This window comes from Cervus elaphus, chromosome 18, assembly GCF_910594005.1.
Source record: "Cervus elaphus chromosome 18, mCerEla1.1, whole genome shotgun sequence".
NCBI classification, from domain to species: Eukaryota; Metazoa; Chordata; class Mammalia; order Artiodactyla; family Cervidae; genus Cervus; species Cervus elaphus.
Genome location: NC_057832.1, coordinates 55,627,312 through 55,648,237, shown reverse-complemented (window position 1 = coordinate 55,648,237; position 20,926 = coordinate 55,627,312). Strand labels below are relative to the sequence as shown.

The 20,926-nt window shown below is 36.7% G+C and overlaps 1 protein-coding gene across 1 annotated transcript in view; it reads left to right on the top strand.

Moving 5' to 3' along the window:
• The window catches only part of SYPL1 (synaptophysin like 1), a 31,329-nt gene extending 11,452 nt beyond the window's left edge, over positions 1-19,877 (top strand). Inside the window, exons 2-5 of the mRNA XM_043872284.1 lie at positions 10,804-10,925; positions 12,126-12,333; positions 16,307-16,495; positions 18,314-19,877. Of these exons, the coding sequence (XP_043728219.1) occupies positions 10,804-10,925; positions 12,126-12,333; positions 16,307-16,495; positions 18,314-18,439 (645 nt within the window). The 3' untranslated portion in view covers positions 18,440-19,877. The remainder of the gene's footprint in view (positions 1-10,803; positions 10,926-12,125; positions 12,334-16,306; positions 16,496-18,313) is intronic.
• The last annotated feature ends 1,049 nt before the right edge of the window (positions 19,878-20,926 follow it).

The following is a 20,926-nucleotide window of genomic DNA, read 5'->3' as shown; positions in this document are numbered from 1 at the left end:
GTATCACTTGTTTTTGTACATCTATTAATTGATCTCCAACCCATTGGATGGCTGTTTTTAATTTCTGAATTTTACCTTAAACTTCTTTATCTATCTGAGCCTGAGTGGCCCACATAGTATGAGCATCTTTAGTCCAATTTTGAATAAAGTTTTGTGTTTGAAGTTTGTAAAGCAGTGTCTGCGACAGCAGCAGTGATGCAAATGGCTATTAACCCCCAAAATGTCAAGAATTAACCATCCAATGAATTGCTTAGATCGTTGGAATAATTTAGTGAGTAACCGGGAAGCAAGTCCTGTCATGGGACCCTCTTCTCAGGGTCGTTGGGGATCTACTGGTAACCATAAACTATGTCAAGATCGAAGAATCGAAAGGGATTTGTTTTTTAGAGAAATAGAGGAATTAAGACAAGTATACAATATGCAATCTATACAGGTCACAGAACGTAAAGTCTATTAAATTGTAAATTTTCTATAGCTGTAACAAAAGGAAGGGGAACCCAAGCTTGTATAAAATATATGATCATAACAGAAGGAATAATTACTATGATTATAACTGGTCTCTGTGAAATATCTAGTCCAAGTTTCAAGTTTTTCAGTACTTGCAGCAAGTTTTCAGATGTTTCATTGTTTAGGCCCAGTTCGTTTATTGAGGATGATTTGAGGGTGACAAAGTGCCATTTTGCCGTCAAGCCAGCCAAGGAGTCCTTTTCATGGAAGCGTTTCATTGAACTGTTGGTAATCTTCTATGCTACTTGAGTAACATAATCATGTATAGTACTGTTAATATCATCTGAGCAGTTAGATAGCCATATACCATGGGGTCCCCAATCAACAATGGTGTAATTGACCACAAACATTAATTTCCCTGATTTAGCTTGACATCTATCTCAATAAACAGGAGTATATTTAAAGTCTTTATAAGTAAACCCCTTATATTCTAACTTTTGTCCCTTTCCTAGAGTTTTGGTAGTGTTGACATGGTTTTCATAAAAGGACAGGGCAGTAAACAGTCCAACCAATATGTGGAAGTTCATTTTCGGAGGCAGGACGAAAGCCCATGTTTGTCAACTAACATTAATACATAATTTTGTTGGGCCCATGTATAAAGGAAGGATTTCATCACCTAGAGACATGTTAATTAGTCTTCATTCTTCCTTGGGATGAGAGGGCCCCTCCAAGCTCCAAGGAGGGGGCATATGTGTTGAGTCATTAGTGGATACGATTGGTCCTATATCTGCCCATTCTACAACCTACAATAAGAGGGGGGTTAAGTATATAAGCCCAGTAAGTGTGATCAATCAAGTCAGCCCGAGCGGGGGAAGCAAAAGCAAGCACAGCAAGCATAGTGACAAAAATATTTTCAGGATTCTGAGGCATTCCCTGTTGAGAAATCAGATTTTCAGCTTGATTAGTAAGGGTTTTTATCTGTCCCCAAGTAGGGAGATCATACGGTCGATGATGTCGAGTGTGGTGTTTTTTGGAAATTTTTAAAGCCGCCATGGCTTGTACTGGAATTTCTTCCTCCTGGGGTTTTTGTTGTTTCGTCTCTAGTTTGAATGCTGGGGGCCCCCTTAGGTCGAATCTTCCGAAGAGGAAGCCATGTGAGTTCGTTGGATCCATCTGGAGAAATACAGGCATACCCCTTTCCCTGTAAGATTAGTTTCCTAGATTTCCATTGATTAGTTAACCCGTCTTGATACCAAATGGGCAGAGGAAGGGAGGTGGTGTTCAATGCCTCGAAATGTTTTTCTGCTTTTAATATTTCCTTGCGGTAAGTTTAAAAAATTTAAAACAAATAAAGCTATATTAACAATAGTTATAGGCTTAAAGAATGTATTGTGTTGGAATCTAGTAAAGTCTGCTCTGGATAAGGAAGATAGAAGTGTTCCTGTGTAGGTAAACACTGAAAACCCTGAATAAGGACAAATGCAAAGATACAACAGTCTGCCAAGGGAGAGGTAAAGGCAATAATCTTAAAAACAATAAGCTACGGTACAGTGTGCCATTTATTTACTAAATTTTGTCCTAAGTGGGAAACTAGTTTTTATTATTTTGGGTTTTTTTGTTTCTTTTTTTTTTAATGAGCAAGATACACAAGAAAAATGCCTGTAACAGAAGTAATGAACTTAATGTCTGTGGCAGCCAAGGAGTCATAATATTTCTACCACAAGGAATCGGACAGGGCCTTAATGGATGAGCTTGTTCGAGATGCAGGGTGGGGAGAGAGGGGGAAATCCTGGCAGAAAAAACACATACATTCAAGACATAAATACTTGGTGTGTTTCAGGAACAGTAAGTATGCAGTGCAATAGGACAGAATTGTATAGGCCCTTGCACGGAGTACAGCGTATAAATCTAGAAAGATAATGTTGAGGCTATGCCTCTCAGCCCTGCCTCTTATGCCAAATTAAGAACTTTGGGCTTTATATGTTTTCTTTATGTAAATTTATATCTGGAAAGCCATTCAGGAAATCTCTTAACCATGGGAATGACATGACCAGATTTTGATTTTGTATCAGTATGACGTCACTCTAAACAACTCTATACCATAGAAACACAGTGCAGACTACAAATGCCAGCCATAGAGTAATTTTAAGCATTCTACTAGCCACATTAAAAAAGTAAGAAACAGGGGAGGTTAATTTTAATAATACATTTTGTTTAACCCAGTATATCCAAAATATTGTTTCAACAAGTAATCAGTATAAACAGTTATTGATGAGATATTTTACATTCTTTTTTTCATACTAACTCTTCATAAATCATAGTATATTTTACATGTACAACCATCTCAGGTCAGGCTAGCCATTTTTAAAGTGCTCAGTAGCCACATGTGGCTTATGGCACCTTAATGGACACTGCAGCTCTAGAGCCCACAGTAAAAGATGGATGGCATTGAGAATGCGTGTAAAAGTGAGGAGTCTGTTGGATTAGTCCAAGGGAAATATGGTGAGGGCTTGAACAAAGATAGTGGCAGGAGTGATGTACACAAGAAGTGTTACTCGCTCATTCGTGCCCAACTCTTTGTGACCCCATGGACTGTAGCCCATGAGGCTCCTCTGTCCCTGGAATTCTCCAGGCAAGAATATTGGAATGGGTAGCCATTTCCTTCTCCAGGTAAACAGAGCTTTTAAAAGAATGACATTAGGTTTCTACAGTTCATCCTTGTTGACATAGGTAGCTACAGTTGTATGGCTTCATTGCTGTGTAAGTTCTCATTGTAAGTACTGTATACCAATATATTTTGTCTGCTTTCTTGTTGCTTCCCCTCTCCCCATATTCTGATATTATAAACAATATTACTGTGAACGTTCTTAGACTTGTCATGCAGTATGCATGAGCAAGAGTCTGTCCTAGATCTGTATGTTAGTAAATACTAACCATTTGTAACATTTTTGCAAATACTTTCTAATGGTTTGTAGTGTCCCCCAAATCAGATGATTCAAGGGAGTGAGAAATGAAGACAAAAATTGTAGTCTCTTTATTACCTAATCTCATAAAGGACATCCCATTCCTTCTACCGTATTCTGTTCACTAGAAGGAAGTCACTGTTCTATCCACATTTAAGTGGGGTCAGTTCAGTTCAGTTCAGTCTCTCAGTCGTTTCCAACTCATTGCAACCCCATGAATTGCAGCATGCCAGGCCTCCCTGTCATCACCAACTCCTGGAGTTTACTCAAACTCATATCCATCGAGTCAGTGATGCCATCCAGCCACTCATCCTCTGTCGTCCCCTTCTCCTCCTGCCCCCAGTCCCTGCTAGCATCAAGGTCTTTTCCAGTGAGTCAACTCTTCACATGAGGTGGCCAAAGTATTGGAGTTTCAGCTTCAGCATCAGTCCTTGCAATGAACACCCAGGACTGATCTCCTTTAGGATGGACTGGTTGGATCTCCTTGCAGTCCAAGGGACTCTCAAGAGTCTTCTCCAACACCACAGTTCAAAAGCATCAATTCTTCGGCGCTCAGCTTTCTTCACAGTCCAGCTCTCACATCCATACATGACCACTGGAAAAACCATAACCTTGACTAGACGGACCTTTGTTGGCAAAGCAATGTCTCTGCTTTTTAATATGCTATCTAGGTTGGTTGTAACTTTTCTTCCAAGGAGTAAGTGTCTTTTAATTTCATGGCTGCAGTCACCATCTGCAGTGATTTTGGAGCCCAAAAAAATAAAGTCTGACACTGCTTCCACTGTTTCCCCATCTATTTCCCATGAAGTGATGGGACCAGATGCCATGATCTTAGTTTTTTGAATGTTGAGTTTTAACCCAACTTTTTCACTCTCCTCTTTCACTTTCATCAAGAGGCTTTATAGTTCCTCTTCACTTTCTGCCATAAGGGTGGTGTCATCTGCATATCTGAGGTTATTGATATTTCTCCTGACAATCTTGATTCCAGCTTGTGCTTCTTCCAGCCCAGTGTTTCTCATGATGTATTCTGCATAGAAGTTAAATAAGCAGGGTTACAGTATACAGCCCTGACGTACTCCTTTTCCTATTTGGAACCAGTCTGTTGGTCCATGTCCAATTCTAACTGTTGCTTCCAGACCTGCACATAGGTTTCTCAAGAGGTGGGTCAGGTGGTCTGGTATTCCCATCTGTTTCAGAATTTTCCACAGTTTATTGTGATCCACACAGTCGAAGGCTTTGGCATAGTTGATAAAGCAGAAATAGATATTTTTCTGGAACTCTCTTGCTTTTTCTATGATCCAGCGGATATTGGCAATTTGATCTCTGGTTCCTCTGCCTTTCCTAAAACCAGCTTGAACATCTGGAAGTTCTCGGTTTATGTATTGCTGAAGCCTGACTTGGAGAATTTTGAGCATTACCTTACTAGCGTGTGAGATGAATACAATTGTGCGGTAGTTTGAGCATTCTTTGGGATTGCCTTTCTTTGGGACTGGAATGAAAACTGACCTTTTCCAGTCCTGTGGCCACTGCTGAGTTTTCCAAATTTGTTGGCATATTGAGTGCAGCACTTTCACAGCATCATCTTTCAGGATTTGAAATAGCTCAACTGGAATTCCATCACCTCCACTAGCTTTGTTCGTAGTGATGCTTTCTAAGGCCCACTTGACTTCACATTCCAGGATGTCTGGCTCTAGGTGAGTGATCACACCATTGTGATTATCTGGCTCATGAAGATCTTTTTTGTACAGTTCTTCTGTGTATTCTTGCCACCTCTTCTTAATATCTTCTGCTTCTGTTAGGTCCATACCATTTCTGTCCTTTATTGAGCCCATCTTTGCATAAAATGTTCCCTTGGTATCTAATTTTTTTGAAGAGATCTCTAGTCTTTCCCATTCTGTTGTTTTGCTCTATTTCTTTGCATTGATTGCTGAGGAAGGCTTTCTTATCTCTCCTGGCTATTCTTTGAAACTCTGCATTCAAATGGGAATATCTTTCCTTTTCTCCTTTGCTTTTTGCTTTTCTTCGTTTCATAGCTATTTGTAAGGCCTCCTCAGATAACCATTTTGCCTTTTTGCATTTCTTTTCCATGGGGATGGTCTTGATCCTTGACTCCTGTACAATGTCACGAACCTCCGTCCATAGTTCATCAGGCTCTCTGTCTATCAGATCTGGTCCCTTAAATCTATTTCTCACTTCCACTGTATAGTCATAAGGGATTTGATTTAGGTCATACCTGAATGGTCTAGTGGTTTCCCCTACTTTCTTCAGTTTAAGTCTGAATTTGGCAATAAGGAGTTCATGATCTGAGCCACAATCAGCTCCTGATCTTGTTTTTACTGACTGTATAGGGCTTCTCCATCTTTGGCTGCAAAGAATATAATCAATCTGATTTCGGTGTTGACCATCTGGTGATGTCCATGTGTAGAGTCTTCTAGAGCCCTGTAAAGCCAGCTCTGTTAGGTACAATTTGTCTCTACACACTAGTCTGCTTCTGGCCTCTTTATTCTGTTGATTGAGTTGTGTGTGTCCTGTTTCTTTTTTCTAATTCAAAATATGGATATATACCCAGGACTCATTTCCTGGCCTTGTGTTCTCACTGTATATTCATATATATTTATGCTGAAATAGTATTCTTCTTTCTTAATTTTTTAACTCTTAACTAAAGATACCAAACTATGTGTGGACATTATACCAGACTCTTCTTATCTATAACTAAATTCCTTTTCATATATCTCTTTCTTCATGGGAAAAAAATTCATTTGATAGTTATGATCCTGATTATGGGTGGCCTGATTCAAGGCCCTGGATTAATCCATGGGAGGCATTATGTCAGTGTTCAACAGTATAGGATAGGTTTTGATATCAAACTTGCACTGAATTCCATCTGTTTGCTAGATGTGTGTGACCTTGAGCAAAACAGTGCCTGCTGTCTTTGAGTTTACATTGTAGAGAAAAATGGACAAATAATGAAGTGCTGTCAGGCACTGTTCATTACAGTGGAGGAAAAATAGATCAGTACAAATAAAGAGAACTGATAGCGTAGAGTGGGAAGGGCACTGTTATTTAACATAGTGTGGTTAGGAAAAGGCTTTTCTGATAAGGTCACATTGGAACAGGGAGCTGTGAAGTAGGAAGCTAACTATGTATTCCAAGCAGAGGGAATAGTCAGTACAAAAGAGTTTATCCCATGTCTTTAAAGAATAACAGGGAGAACATTTGTATAAAGAGGTTTGGCAAGGGAAAAAGTAGCTACATGAGATCAGAAGTATTAAAGGAGGAAAGGATCTTGTAGACCATTATATAAACGTTGTATTTGGAGAGAATTCAGAAGCCAGTGGAGAGTTTTGAGCAGATGATAAAGTTTTCTGCCTTGTATTTTTAAAAGATGGCCCTGGCTGATGTGGAAAATAGATTGAAGAAGAGGCAGGGACTGAAGTAAGAGGATCAACTTAGAAGACTGTTAGCATATAATTCAGGCAAGAAGTAATAGTGGCTTAGATGAGGATGTTGTGATGATGGTGGGAAAAGTTATCAAGTTCTGAATATATTTCATAAATAGAGCCATCAGCATTTGCTGAAGGATTGAGCTTTTGGTTACTACACTATATCTTGGGGGTTTTTTTTGTTTTGTTTTGTAGAAAATTCATGAGATACAAATAGAAAAAGAAATTATCTTTTGTCTTCTTTTCAGAGGTGACCACTTAAAATTATGATGCATATCCTTTTTAGTTTTTATTATGTTATATCTGCACAGATATAGACTTGTGCACAATGCGTTGTTTAAACAAACTTTATATGTAATGAACCCTTTTCTCTATCATTAGATATTGCCCAGCATTTTAATGACTGCATGCTCTTCTCTTGTGGGAGTGAGTTACAGTTTATTTGACTCCCTGTCAATATTTAGTATGCTTTCAGGTTTTTTCCTGTTTGGATAGCATTTAAGAAAGCATCCGTACATTTCTTTAAGTATATGTATGATAAGGAAAACAAATCTCCAACTACTTTTTGAGACCTGGAAATAGCCACAAGTGAGGCCTTATAAGCTCATGAAATAACATTTCTGCTTATAGTTTCTTGGCTTTATAGTTACCCTCGGGTTTCAATTTATCCCCTTTTGATTTTGATACTAATAGATCAGACTCTTTGAATTTCATACTAATATTTAGTAGGTACACTGTAATAGCAAATGTGTTGTTACATGGGCTGTTATACTAATTTCTATATTGTACTCAGGAAAATAAAATCACATCTGTTGAGAGGTTGCAGCTGCTGCTGCTAAGTCGCTTCAGTTGTGTCAGACTCTGTGCAACCCCATAGACGGCAGCTCACCAGGCTCCTCTGTCCCTGGGATTCTCCAGGCAAGAATACTGGAGTGAGTTGCCATTTCCTTCTCCAATGCGTGAAAGTGAAAGTGAAGTAGCTCAGTCGTGTCTGACTCTTCGCTACCCCATGGACTATAGCCTACCAGGCCCCTCCGTCCATGGGATTTTCCAAGCAAGAGTACTGGAGTGGGGTGCCATTGCCTTCTCCGCAGCATGTGCTACTATATGCTAAATACTATATTGAGTCTTAAATTCAACCTTCACAATAACTCTATGCAGTAAATACTATCACTACTGCCTTTTTCCTTTTTATTTTTTTAAACATTTTAGAAAACTGAAGCTTGGTAGGGTGAAGGCAGTATAAAAATCCTGGCTAAAAACAAACTCTGAAGCCAGACTGCCCAGGTTTGAATCTTGACTTAGCAGTTATTGGCTCTGTAACCTTGGGAAGTTACTAACTTCTTTTGTGCTGCGTTTCTTTTTTAATGGACATTACTTTTCTTGTTATGAGTACAAAATAATGACACAATTAAAGTGTTTCTCACATTATGACAATCTGGATTCTCATCTTCCCCTCATAGCAAGGAATACAGTTTCCCTGCAATATCCTAAACTATTTCTAAGGACCCCACACTTGCTTTGCCTTGCTTTGTTGAATTCTTCCTTTCTGCTAGCATGGCTAACATGGCCAGCTTCTTTTCTCATTATTAAAATTTTTTTTACCTAAGTCTACAAATAACAAATGCTGGAGAGGGTGTAGAGAAAAGGGAACCTTCTTACACTGTTGGTAGGAATATAAATTGGTGCCACGATTATGGAAAACAGTGCGGAGGTTTCCCGAGTTGCTGTGTGACCCAGCAATCTCACTGCTGGGCATTTATCTGGATAAAACTATAATTCAAAAAACGCGTGCACCCTCGTCTTCACAGCAGCACTGTTCATAATAGCCAAGACATGGAAACAGCCTACATGTCCATCAACAGATGAATGGATAAAGAAGACGTGGTATAAACGTACAGTGGAGCACTACTCAGCTATAAAAAAGAATGAAATGCCATTAACAGTAACATGGATAGATCTAAAGATTGTCATACTGAGTAAAGTAAGTCAGACAAAGACAAATATCATATGATAAAATTTCTAAGTGGACTCTAAAATATGACACAAATGAACCTATCTATGAAACAGAAACAGACTCAAAGAGAACAGACTTGCAGTTGCCGAGGGAGGGAAAGGAGTCTGGAGTTAGCAGTTGCAAACTATTATACATGGAATGGGTAAACAAGGTTCTATTATATAGCACAGGTAACTAAAATCAATATTCTGTGATAAACCATAATGGAAAATATGGGAAAAAAATTTATATATATAACTGAGTCACTTTGCTGTAAAGCAGAAATTGTAAGTCAACTATATCTCAAGTTAAAACAATTTTTAAAAATTCCTTATCTTAAAAGTATGGTCCCCAGTTTCCAGAATGTGATTAGTAAGTATCATTTCTCATTCAAGGAACTAAGTTTCCCTGGAGATAATAGACTGGCTGAATCCACAATTAAGGCAGGAAATGTACAAACTTATCCTGAAATATTGTGCCCAGAAAACAAGTAAACTATCAAAAACTATAAGGGTCAAGGGGGAGAAAAAGGAAAGCCACTTGAGACTACCATTAGCTAAATACAAGACAATTTGAGTATTAAAAAAATAAAGGCAAACAGTTGGAAAACATAAAATATATGAAACCTAATTTACAATAATGCTAAAAATAATCCAGTTGTTACATCCAGAAGATATTAAGAAACTAGTTTACTATTCTAAAAATTGGTAAAGAAAAATAAAGAACCAGGCATTTATACTGTTTGCCTCCTATGAACCATACCTCAGGTTAACCAAAATGATTATGTGACAAAGTTCTGCACAGGAGAATTCCAGGTAACAAAGAAACGACAGAATGCTACATTTCCCAACCTCTAATAAAATAATGGAACCAAGTCATGACCATCAATAGCTGCTAAAACCACTAGAGGAAAGTCTAATGGAGAAATTAAAGGATAGATCAGGCTGACACTACCTGAACCCACTAATTCATCTTAACATCATAACAAGAGAGCCAACTGAAAATTGGCATTCTCACAAATAAACGAGACAAAACAAGTGAAGAAAAGAAAACACAAACCAGAGTTTAATCTAGCCTCTTTAGAAAATACAGATAGAGGAATTATGCCACACAACACGATATGGAAATCTCTGTAAGACAAATGGCCTAGTTTCTTCAATAATAAATGAGAAAGAAGTGTGGGGCTATGGAGAGAAATCCATGACTTAACAAATTTTATATTAAACAAATGTAATGTGCAGACTCTGAAAAAAATACTTAGGATTAAAAAATATGAATCAGCTTGGGAAATTTGAACTCATGACTTGCTATTAAGAAATCATTGGGACTTCCCCCTGGTCCAGTGGTTAAGAATCTGGCTTGCAATGCAGGGGCATGTTCAATCCCTGGTCAGGGAACTAGGATGCAATCCCTGGTCAAGGAACTAAGATCCCACACGTCACAGAACAACTAAGCCAGCGGGCCAGCACTACTGAAGCCTGCATGCCACAAGAGAGTCCGTTCACTGCAATGAAAGATTCCACACGATGTGACTCAGACCTGACGGAGCCAAATAACAAATGAAAAAAAGAAAGAAAGGAAATATTAGTTGTCATGGAGTGATAATGGTATCATGGTTTTGGGGTGAGATGAAGGGTCTATTGTTTCAGAGACAAACCAAAACAGTCACAGAAGAAATTATATAATATAAGCAGTGTACATAGGAAGGTAACAGACACAATAAGGTCTGCCTGTGTTCATAATTAAGTTGGTGACTAGTGCATGAAGCTGGGAGGTCAGAGAGGTTGCAGATACATTTTTAAATATTTTTCACCATCTTCATTTGTAAATAATTCTAAGAATGTTAGTGAGCCAATTTTTAATAGTCATTAATAGCCACTGTATTTAAGATTTTAATCACCTATGTTTAGGTAGAGTAATGCTTCTTTCTTTTCTTTCTTTGGTCTTTGTGTAGATTGCTTCTATCTTTGCTTTTGCTACCTGTGGAGGTTTTAAGGGCAAAACAGAAATTCAAGTGTCTTGTGATAAAGGTGCTGAGAATAAAACGATTACAGCTACTTTTGGTTATCCATTCAGGTAAGTTTGCTTTTGGGGTTTAACAACTCTTTTCACTCATTAAGATTTCCCAACAACTTATTGATCTTGGGAGTTAGACATTTTTAATTTCATGCTCATTTGTAAATAGTGATCATTGCTACTGAAAGTATGGTGTGTGGACCAGTGCCTATCTGCAGACTGTTTTCCTGAACTGTGATGAAATAAATACGGAAAATGACAGTAAGCATTCAGAAACTTTCATATGACATTGCCTTGACACTTTTATTCTGTCATCCCACAGTGGATTGGAAATTTCAAAAGAAGACTGCTCTGTTACCTTAGTTTGAGAAGCCATGTTGTAGAAGCAAACACAGCTTATGAAAAATCCAACTTTCTCATGTATTTACAGTTACTAATGTGCAATGTATAGCTTTAAGACGTGGATTTATATAAAGTGAAGAGTTCCTGTGTTTCTTTCAGCAGCATAAAACTTTATTTTCTGAATATTTATGGCTATTTTGTTCTGTTTGACCTCAGTATTCATTAAATGTTTACTCCATCTGCCCTGTGTTTAAGTGAGGGTGTGAATCTTTCCCCACTTACTGACTACTTACTTAATTGTCTAGACTCAGTTTTTCTGTTCAATGAATTTAAACCATTTAAGGTTGCTTTGATGATTAAATAAAATCTTACATTAAAGATATGTCAGATAGCAGGTGCTTGGTAATCAAGCTTTGCCTCTCTATCTCTCAGTCCTTCTCTTATAAAGTTATAGCATCTTTAGTGATAAGTGCTTTTGTGATTTATAGATAGAGAAAATTAAAGACTTTGTGGAGTTAGCTAATTAGTGAGAGTTAAAATGTGAATCATTATAATTGACTCTCCTGGTGCTAGTCACACAGACTCTGCCTCCTAGAATGGAATACAGTTTCTCAAATTGTAAACCATTTTGTAACAGTGCTATTAATCTGCTAAGTTTTTGTTACAGGAAGATATTATCTGGGTGTGAAAGTGTTTAATTCAGTCTGTATTCAGTCTATCATAAGTCAAGTATCAGGTGTAATATATGATTTATATACATATGAAAATTTTAATTTACTTAAATATTTGAATTTTTCACTTTTTAAAAAAGGAAAGTGTTTATTTGGGGAGTATATTTTACTTAAATATTCTGCCTATGTGTTTCTGTTAGAAGAGTCCAAGTAATTCATAAATTTGTTTGTGCCTTTTTTTAAATAGGTTGAATGAGGCATCATTTCAGGCACCTCAAGGTGTAAATGTCTGTCATGTAAATTGGAAAAATTATGTCCTTATTGGAGATTACTCCTCTTCCGCGCAGTTCTATGTTACTTTTGCAGTCTTTGTCTTCCTGTACTGCATTGCTGCTCTTCTGCTTTATGTTGGTTACACAAACCTGTATCGTGATAATCGAAAGCTTCCCATGACTGTAAGTAATCACTTTCTTTTTATACAAAAATAATTTATGTAGGTATATATTACATTTGAATTTAAATATGGATTTTCTTACACTGGGAAAAAAAAACTCTTGGCATAAACCAGTTTCAACATGTCTTGACTTCTGCCATGAGTTTATGCTTGCTCTTGTCATGTTTAACCCAATTCTTGTAGCCTGTTTGTAACACTTCCTCTGTACTCCTTATACAGAGAGAGGTTTGTTTGTATCTAACTCTATTTTAACCTGGAAAGAACTCGAATATGGGACAAAGCATATTAGGTTGCAAATAGCAGGGAAATTAAATAGAAATTAATGTATTTGATTTGAAGAATTGCTAACAATGCTAGTAGTCTCATAACTGTTTTCCTGTTTTTTATCTTTTTTCTCTTTTCTCAGAGACATCCCCTTTATGCCTGACACCTGGTCTATATTCTTAAATTCTTTAAATTCTGACCAAGGTAATTCTATAAAAGTTATAGAATTTGGCATTAGTGGCATTCATGAGCTAATTCTGAATCTTTAAGATGGCAACAAAGGATTTGGATTTGAAGTCCTAATACCTTTTTTGGCTTAAGGGTCTACTGAGCTAGAAATAAAAATAATCTCTTGAGATTTAGTTAGTAGAATTCCCCTAGATTATTGGTGGCAAATCCAGAGATAAACTGTAGTTTTAAAGTGGACCTCCACTACCAAAGAATAACTACGAAGTCCATATTGGTGTTACTGCTTTGAAGGGACAACAGAGATGTTTTCGTGATACTGGTCATTTATATCCTAAGAAAACAGTAACTGCTCACATCTACTTATTATTTGTGAAGTTACTTTAAAGGATAGGTCAAATTATTGAATAACAGGTTTTATTTATCTACTTATTTATTTTTAATTTTTGCTGCCTGGATCATAAGAATGCGGATGGTAAGTAAGTAATAAAACAGTATTTTATCCATCATATTTATTTCATTTCATGTATCTGAGAAGAAATTCTCAAACCTGATATTTTTATAAAACATTTCTTGGTTGTTAAGTGACTTTCAAAAGATAGACATCAGCCATTTTAATTTGCAATACTTAATAGAAATTTCATGTTAGTAATCTGTAACTTCTGTGGACTTTTCAAGCCTTATTTATATTTTGTTAAAGTTCTTTATAGATTAAATTCTAAATGAAGATATTTCTTGCCATCTTGTCATTATCCCAACAAATTTTAAGTTAATCTAGCAATGAATCTTTTATTTCTCTTATTTTGTTTATTAAGCCTTAAAAATAATGAATTTTTTTTTTCATTTATTTTTATTAGTTGGAGGCTAATTACTTTACAATATTGTAGTGGTTTTTGCCATACATTGACATGAATCAGCCATGGATTTACATGTGTTCCCCATCCCGATCCCCCCTTCCGCCTCCCTCCCCATCCCATCCCTCTGGGTCTTCCCAGTGCACCAGCCCCGAGCACTTGTCTCATGCATCCAACCTGGGCTGGTGATCTGTTTCACATCTTGATATATGACAGTTTTTAGAGCAGCATTCAAATCTGCTTTGGAGGAGGCTTTTTCTGCCTAATAAAACTATAAAACTGATTTAGTTGTATCATTCAGAAAAGTCAAAAATAATTTTCCACCTCAGAGTGATCATATAGAGAAATAATAATGGTCCTATGGAGACATAATCCAGAATTAGTTCCGTAAGTGGTTTTTTGTTCGTACAGTGTATGATGGATACTTCTTATTTGCAAAAGTCCAGCTTCTAAATTAAATTTTGGATTTTACTTTAACCATATAAATGTAAAAAAAAATTTTTGTGATGCCTAAAATTTTAACTATGGCCAAACATGACATGAATTATTTTTTAAGTACCATTTGTTAATGACTTGTGCTATTTCATCAGTGTTCTCAATTCTCTGCTAAGATATCTCTAGGAGAATTTCAAATTGTGACATTTTAAAATCAAATTTAGTTTTTAAATAAATTCAGCACATTTTTGTGCTAAATAGTGAGAGCTTAAGGGTTCTAGGCTGTGTGGAGGATCAGGAATACCATAAAATGAAACCAAAGATAGGGTATCCCCAATCCTAAAGTTCTGTTATGAATTATGTCCTCCTCCTTGGTAGCTCGAGGGCTGCCACAGGCGTGTTGTGCATTGCATAATTCCAGGTGGCACTGTTCATGTAGGACTAGCTAGAGTCCTGAGTCTCATGGACTGTCTTCAGAGGCCTCATTTCTCCCACTTCCCCTCATTCTAAGATTACTTCATGCATCATTGTCCGAAAAGAACCTGCTTTTGAAATATAAAAATGTCATCCTAAGCCTTTAATAGCTTGGACATAAAGAGCATAATCAGGAAAAAAAAATTATGGCTTTTTGATTAGGAATTTGGAAGGAAGAAACCTTAAAATTAAGATTTGACATCTATTGGTCAAAATAATGAACTTCAGCCCAGAGAGAATTTAACATGTGATAATCTCGTAATAATTATCAGCTCTTTCTAGCAAGTGCTTAGAAAACATTTGCCACAGCACAAAATACAGCAGAGTACAGCAGCAAAAAGGGGAGTACTCCCACAGTGCAAAATGCTTAATATTTCTATTCTTTTCTCTTTGATACACATTTTTTAAAGAGCAGTAGCAGTGGAGAGCTTAAATGCAAATACTGTGCCACATGCTTGTAAGATGAGGCATTGTTTCAGTTCACTAATGCAAGGCGTTTATTCAGTGCCGGCTTGACTAGGTGGACAAGCTATATATAACAGTTTCTATATCTCATATGTGATCACTGCTATTTATCTGAGATAAATGACTAAAAGGTCACTGGCAAAAGTAATTTAAAACTAACCAGATTTATTAAAAAAAAAAAAAAAATCCTGTGATAAGCTCCAAAACCCATTTCTGAGCTTGGAGAGATTTTTGCTGCAGATAGTGAGAACTCATAGTCTTGAGCATACCTGAATGCTCAGAATACATCATTAAAAGATACAAATCTTACATTGTTCCCACTTCGGTTGTTAATGTAAAGGAAGACCAAAGGAGATGGAAACTTATACTTTATACTATCCAAATACATACTTTAAAAAAGCGTTACTTAGATTTTTATAGCCAGTACTAGTCGACAGAGTTCTAGTTCCCCAGCAAAATAGATTACGGAGAGTAAAATTTTTTCTTACTAGTTCAATAAGAAATTATCCAAAATATTAAAAAATTAACTTCTATTCTTGAACTGTAATAAGTAGTAAACACTTAGTAGAAAACTGGTAGTGACAGGGTGTTTTGAGAGAGATTTTGTTGTTGTTGTTCTTAATATAATGAGCATTCTTAAAATTTTGTAGTCATGAATTTAAAAGGAGACAAGTCATCCTGGATGTGTGCTTTTCACCATCTCGCTGTTCATATCACAGAGCATTAGATTTAACTAAAATTAGAGGTTTGCCAGAACAATATGAGAAAGCAGGGGAGGATAAGGGAATTGGGAGTATATGTAAGAGATTATAATGAAGAACCTTAGAATCTAAGTTGAGGGAAATGGAGATCAGATTGTAGATCTCAGTGGGTCAAAGGGGGTCAAAGGAGTTTTAAGGTTGGGATGCCAAAGAGAATGAGCTAGAAAGAGAGGTAATATTTGAGAGGGATGATTAAAGCAGAGATTATGGAGGTATACAGTTATTGGTGATAAGAGTCTGATATTTGATCCCAAGAGGGAGAGGCTTAGCTTAGTTAGATAAGGTTGTGATGAGGGCTTTATAAAACTTTGATTTCTCCATGTAAAAATCTTAGACTCTTCAGAAGATGACTGCTGTAGCGCAGGCACTGGCCTGACAATAGTAAACAGCAGTGTTTGCTATGTTGATTGTGGCCTTTTTTTATAAAGTATGTCATTTCTCAGGACCGAGAGTTCAACATGATTTCCTTGGTGGCGGATTTGAAATTTTGTATCTTTAAGTATTCATTATTAATTCATACTTGTTTTTGCTTTAGGACTTTGTAATTACTATTGTTGCAACTTTTTTGTGGTTGGTGAGCACTTCAGCCTGGGCTAAAGCTCTTACAGATATTAAAACAGCTACCGGTCCCAGCATTGTCCAGGAGCTTAAGCCTTGTAGTGCTCAAGGAACGTTGTGCCAGTTCGTCTCTGTAACAAGTATGGGGTCCCTAAACGTATCTGTGGTGAGTATGCAGTGTTTATAAAATAATTTATTTCACTTACTAGAAAAACCTTACAGTGACTTAAGAAAACAATAGTTTTAATAAATCCCTGGATGAATATGTTGATCTTATCTTTACCAAGCTTATCAGAATCCTAGTTATCATATAGTCTTCATAACAGCAAAAAAAAGTTTGTGAAGAAAATTATTACTTGTAAACAAGCTTAGACAAGATCATGGTTACGTTTTTATTAACATTAACTAGGCAAGACTTTGACCCTAAAGGTGCTAATATAACATTTATTAAGACTGTGTGCTAAGGTCATTACACATATGTCAGTTCTGACAGGAATGTGGGAAGTGGTGTTACTATCTTCGTTTGCAGCTGGCAAAGAATATAGCTTGTGTGTTAAGTCACTTAAGGTGGCAGGGCTAGTAAGTTGGCAAAGCCAAGGTTTGAACCAGATCTGACTTCTGTTGTTACTGTTTAGTCCCTGAGTCATGTCTGACTCTGTGACCCCATGAACTGTCCTCTGTCCATGGACATTAGCCCTTTCTCTAATTTGATTTGCTCTGGGTCTTTGAAAATAGTACTTTCATAGTTCCTTAAATAATCCTAAAATTTTGGCCTCTAAATTTAAATATTATTTTGTATGGTATTTTATCCAAATACAGATATATTAGTAATATAGTGAGGGTATTACTTTTAAGGAGGTTTCATGTCTTTTCGAGAAAGTATTTTTCCAGTGGATAAAGTTGGTCTTGCCTTATAAAGCAATTTGGCCAAATTTTTGTTTTAAAAGTCTTTTTTTTTTTTTTTTCATATATATTGATGGTGAGCTGAGATAGTTTCAGAAGTGTTTTTATACCCAAATAATACAAAAAATAGAAGAAAGCAGTTTGGGGCTTCCCTGGCAGCTCATTGGTAAAGAGCCCACTTGCCAGTGCGGGAGACGCAGGTTCCATCCCTGGGTCAGGAAGGTCCCCTGGAGGAGGAAATGGCAACCCGGTCCAGTGTTCTTGCTGGGAAATGCCATGGACAGAGGAGGATGGCGGGCTGCAGCCCGTGGTGTGGCAAAAGTCGACTTAGCGACTAAACAACAACAGCACAAATATGATAGTACCCAAGCTTTTTACCCTACTCTTACCTCATAGGTCACTGCTATTCTTGTCTTCATTTAAAAAAACAAAAATACTGTGAAAATAGGATATCTTCAGTTCCTTCATCTCTGAGACTTTGAACTTTCAGATTTGTACCTGGAAAGGCTGATTTCTTTTAGGTTGATTATTACAGGATGTGACATAACGTTTTCTTCTATGACTTCTTTTCTCTTGTGGCTGCAGCTGTGGAAGCAGAGGTGATGGTAGGAGGGGGATGAAGTAGGGAAGTAGGAAAAGGTGCACAAAGGACGTTTATAACCACTCAGAGGGGAGAAAGTAAAACCCCTCCTAGTGAAGGAACCGTGGATTCCTGTTGTTCTCTTCACCTGAAGCCACTAGAGTCTAAATATAAAGTAGTAAAAGGAAGGTCTTACTTTTCTCAAACAAATTTAATTCCTTTTTTTAATTGGTAATAATGCACATGTAAAAATAAATATCTTTTAGTCATGATTTGATATGTTACAGATTTAGAGATTTCACTGGGAATAAGGCATTATATATCCAAATCGGGCATTGACATACAGAGTCTTCCTTTTTTATTCCACTTGATGTATAGTTCAGACTTCAAATGAAATGATGGTATATGGCCTGGAAATATTAGATATTTATAGGAAAACTAAGATAGGTATGAAATTTTAACAGTATACTAGATTTTCATGTTTGTTTTTCTCTTTCTTAGATCTTTGGCTTTCTGAATATGATACTTTGGGGAGGAAATGCATGGTTTGTGTACAAGGAGACCAGCTTTCACAGTCCATCAAATACTACTTCTCAAGGAGGTATTCCTCCTCCAACTGGAATATAATTGAAGGGAGAAGTACACTGTATGAAATAAATGTCTGTACTATGACCTGTTGCCAACACCTTGAGAAGCATTTTTTGTTTCTAATAAAAGTAATGGCTTTTTCAGTAAATTGGTGGGTTTAAAATTTTGCTGCTTTTTTACATAAAGCTTGTGCCTTTCCTAGAAATTTAAGATGTAAATGTATTCTCACATGTGAATTTGAAAATTCAGGGGCCTATTATGAGATGATACACATTTTTAAATGAACGGTTATTTCTTCACTAAGTTGTTTTCCTTCCGAAGTGTTTACACCTTAAGCCTTAACATATATCTTCACTCAGAAAAGAGTTTTATTGTCGTATCATAATAGGAAGAAAATCTGTTTTGGAATATACACTACTGTAAGTTTGTACAGATCATATTCCCAAGACCTGTCTTTGTTTAAGAAAGTCTTGATTACATAAATCATATTTAGAAAAAACATTTAGTTAACAGTTTATATCTGAACATTGTTTATATGTTATGAAAAATGCTTAATTACAAAGACCGATGTATGTTTTATTTCTGTTTTTCTAAATGACCTACAGTACTTGGTAGGTGTACTAAAATTGTTTGGGGAGTGGGGTTTAGAGATTTCTAATAGATGTAGAGTTAATTTGATAATTCTCTGGCATGAGGTGTAAGCTTCCATATGCTGGTTATTTAATAGATTTGCTACATAAGTGAAACATGGTTCACCTAGATACTTTGATATGTATGGGCATTACTCCTAGTGATATTTGTTTGCTGTCTTTTGTTGCTTATGCTCCTTCAGTGCAGGCTGAGACCTAGTCTCCTGCAAGTAGAGTTAAATAATCTACCTTTTTTTGCAGACCCTATTCATAGGATAAAAAAAATTAAGATTGCCTTTTACTTTTGAAACATTTATATTCAATGAAGTTGCTGTCTTGAGTTTAGTATTGATATTGTGAAAATGAATGCAATTTGGATTTCACATTTCTTAATGTTTGTTCTTATTTCACAAATGGATAATTAAGGAATTATGCGTCGTAAAGAAGGAACCTAAGTGAGCTATATTATGGGTGTGCTGTCTTTGCTCACACATTTGGGTAGCTTCTGGAATATAGGGCTTATTCACGTTTTGCTTCCTAATCTTTCTGTTGTACAGGGCCAGATCTCCTCTTAGCCACATGATTGTTTTTATGTGAAGCACATCTTACTATTGCCTTATTTTGGTTGCTTTTGTTCACAAGAATTGTTAATATGAGAATGTGTATCCACCCTAATAAAGAAGTTAAAATAAAGAGTGCACTGATTGTTATATTATAAAGAAACTTTCATCTTAAAGGCATGAGCAGTATAAAATAGAATTGATTTACAAAGCAAGAAACAGAATATTACAGTAGTTTTGTTTATTTAATGTTTGGCAAGGAATAAAAAATGCTTTGGAGACCCTGGTTCTATTTTTCTTTCAATCTCATTTTTTAAATGCTTATTTGTAACTTTCAGGTTGAGTTTTACTGATAAACCTTTTCTAATTGACTGTCCAGTTGGCAGCAAAGATTCTTAATTAAAAGTATATGCTTTGGAGCCAAACTGCCTGAATTTGAATCTTGGCTTCACCACCTACTAGCTCATTGTTGGCTCAGTCTTGTCTGATGTTTGCGACCCCATGGACTGTAGCCTGCCAGGCACCTCTGTCAACGGGATTATCCCAGCGAGAATACTGGAGTAGGTTGCCATTTCCTACTCCAGGGGATCTTTCCAACCCAGGGATTGAACCCCCGTGTCTTGCAGCTCCTGCATTGGCAGGCAGATTCTTTACCTTTAGGCAAACTACTTACCTCTGTGTGCCTCAGCTTGCTTATCTGAAAAATGAGAACAAGAATGCTGACCTCAAAGAGTTTTAAGCTAATGGCATTAAATGTTAATAAAGAATGAGATCATAGATCTAGGAAAAAGTCCATTCTGTTGCATTTCACTCTCTGATTTTGAGTCAGTGTTACAGGGTTAAGATTTTTAGGATAATTTCCAGGACAGAAGCAATAAAAGCTTTGCCTTACCAGGTGATAGGTTGCAAAGAACTTTTTATAAACAGCATTATTACCAATGTTTTTGTGAATTGAAGTCACTTGAATAAAGATATGCTATAAATGTTAAGGTCAGTTGCTTGCTATATACTTTGTTTCACGTTTAATTGAAAACTTTAAAGTCATGTAGCATTTAAGATAAGTATGGGCTTTCCAGGTAGCTCAGACGGTAAAGAATCTGCCTGCAGCACTGGATACCTGGGTTCGATCCCTAGGTTGGGTCAGGAAGATCCCCTGGAGAAGGGAATGGCAACCCACTCCAATATACTTGCCTGGAAAATACCGTGGACGGAGGAGCCTGACTGGCTAAGGTCCATGGGGTTGCAAAGAGTCGGACATAACTGACCGACTAACACTTTAAGATAAGCATAAGAAATAGTATAGAACCAAGTTTCTACCACTAAGGAAAACAAATATT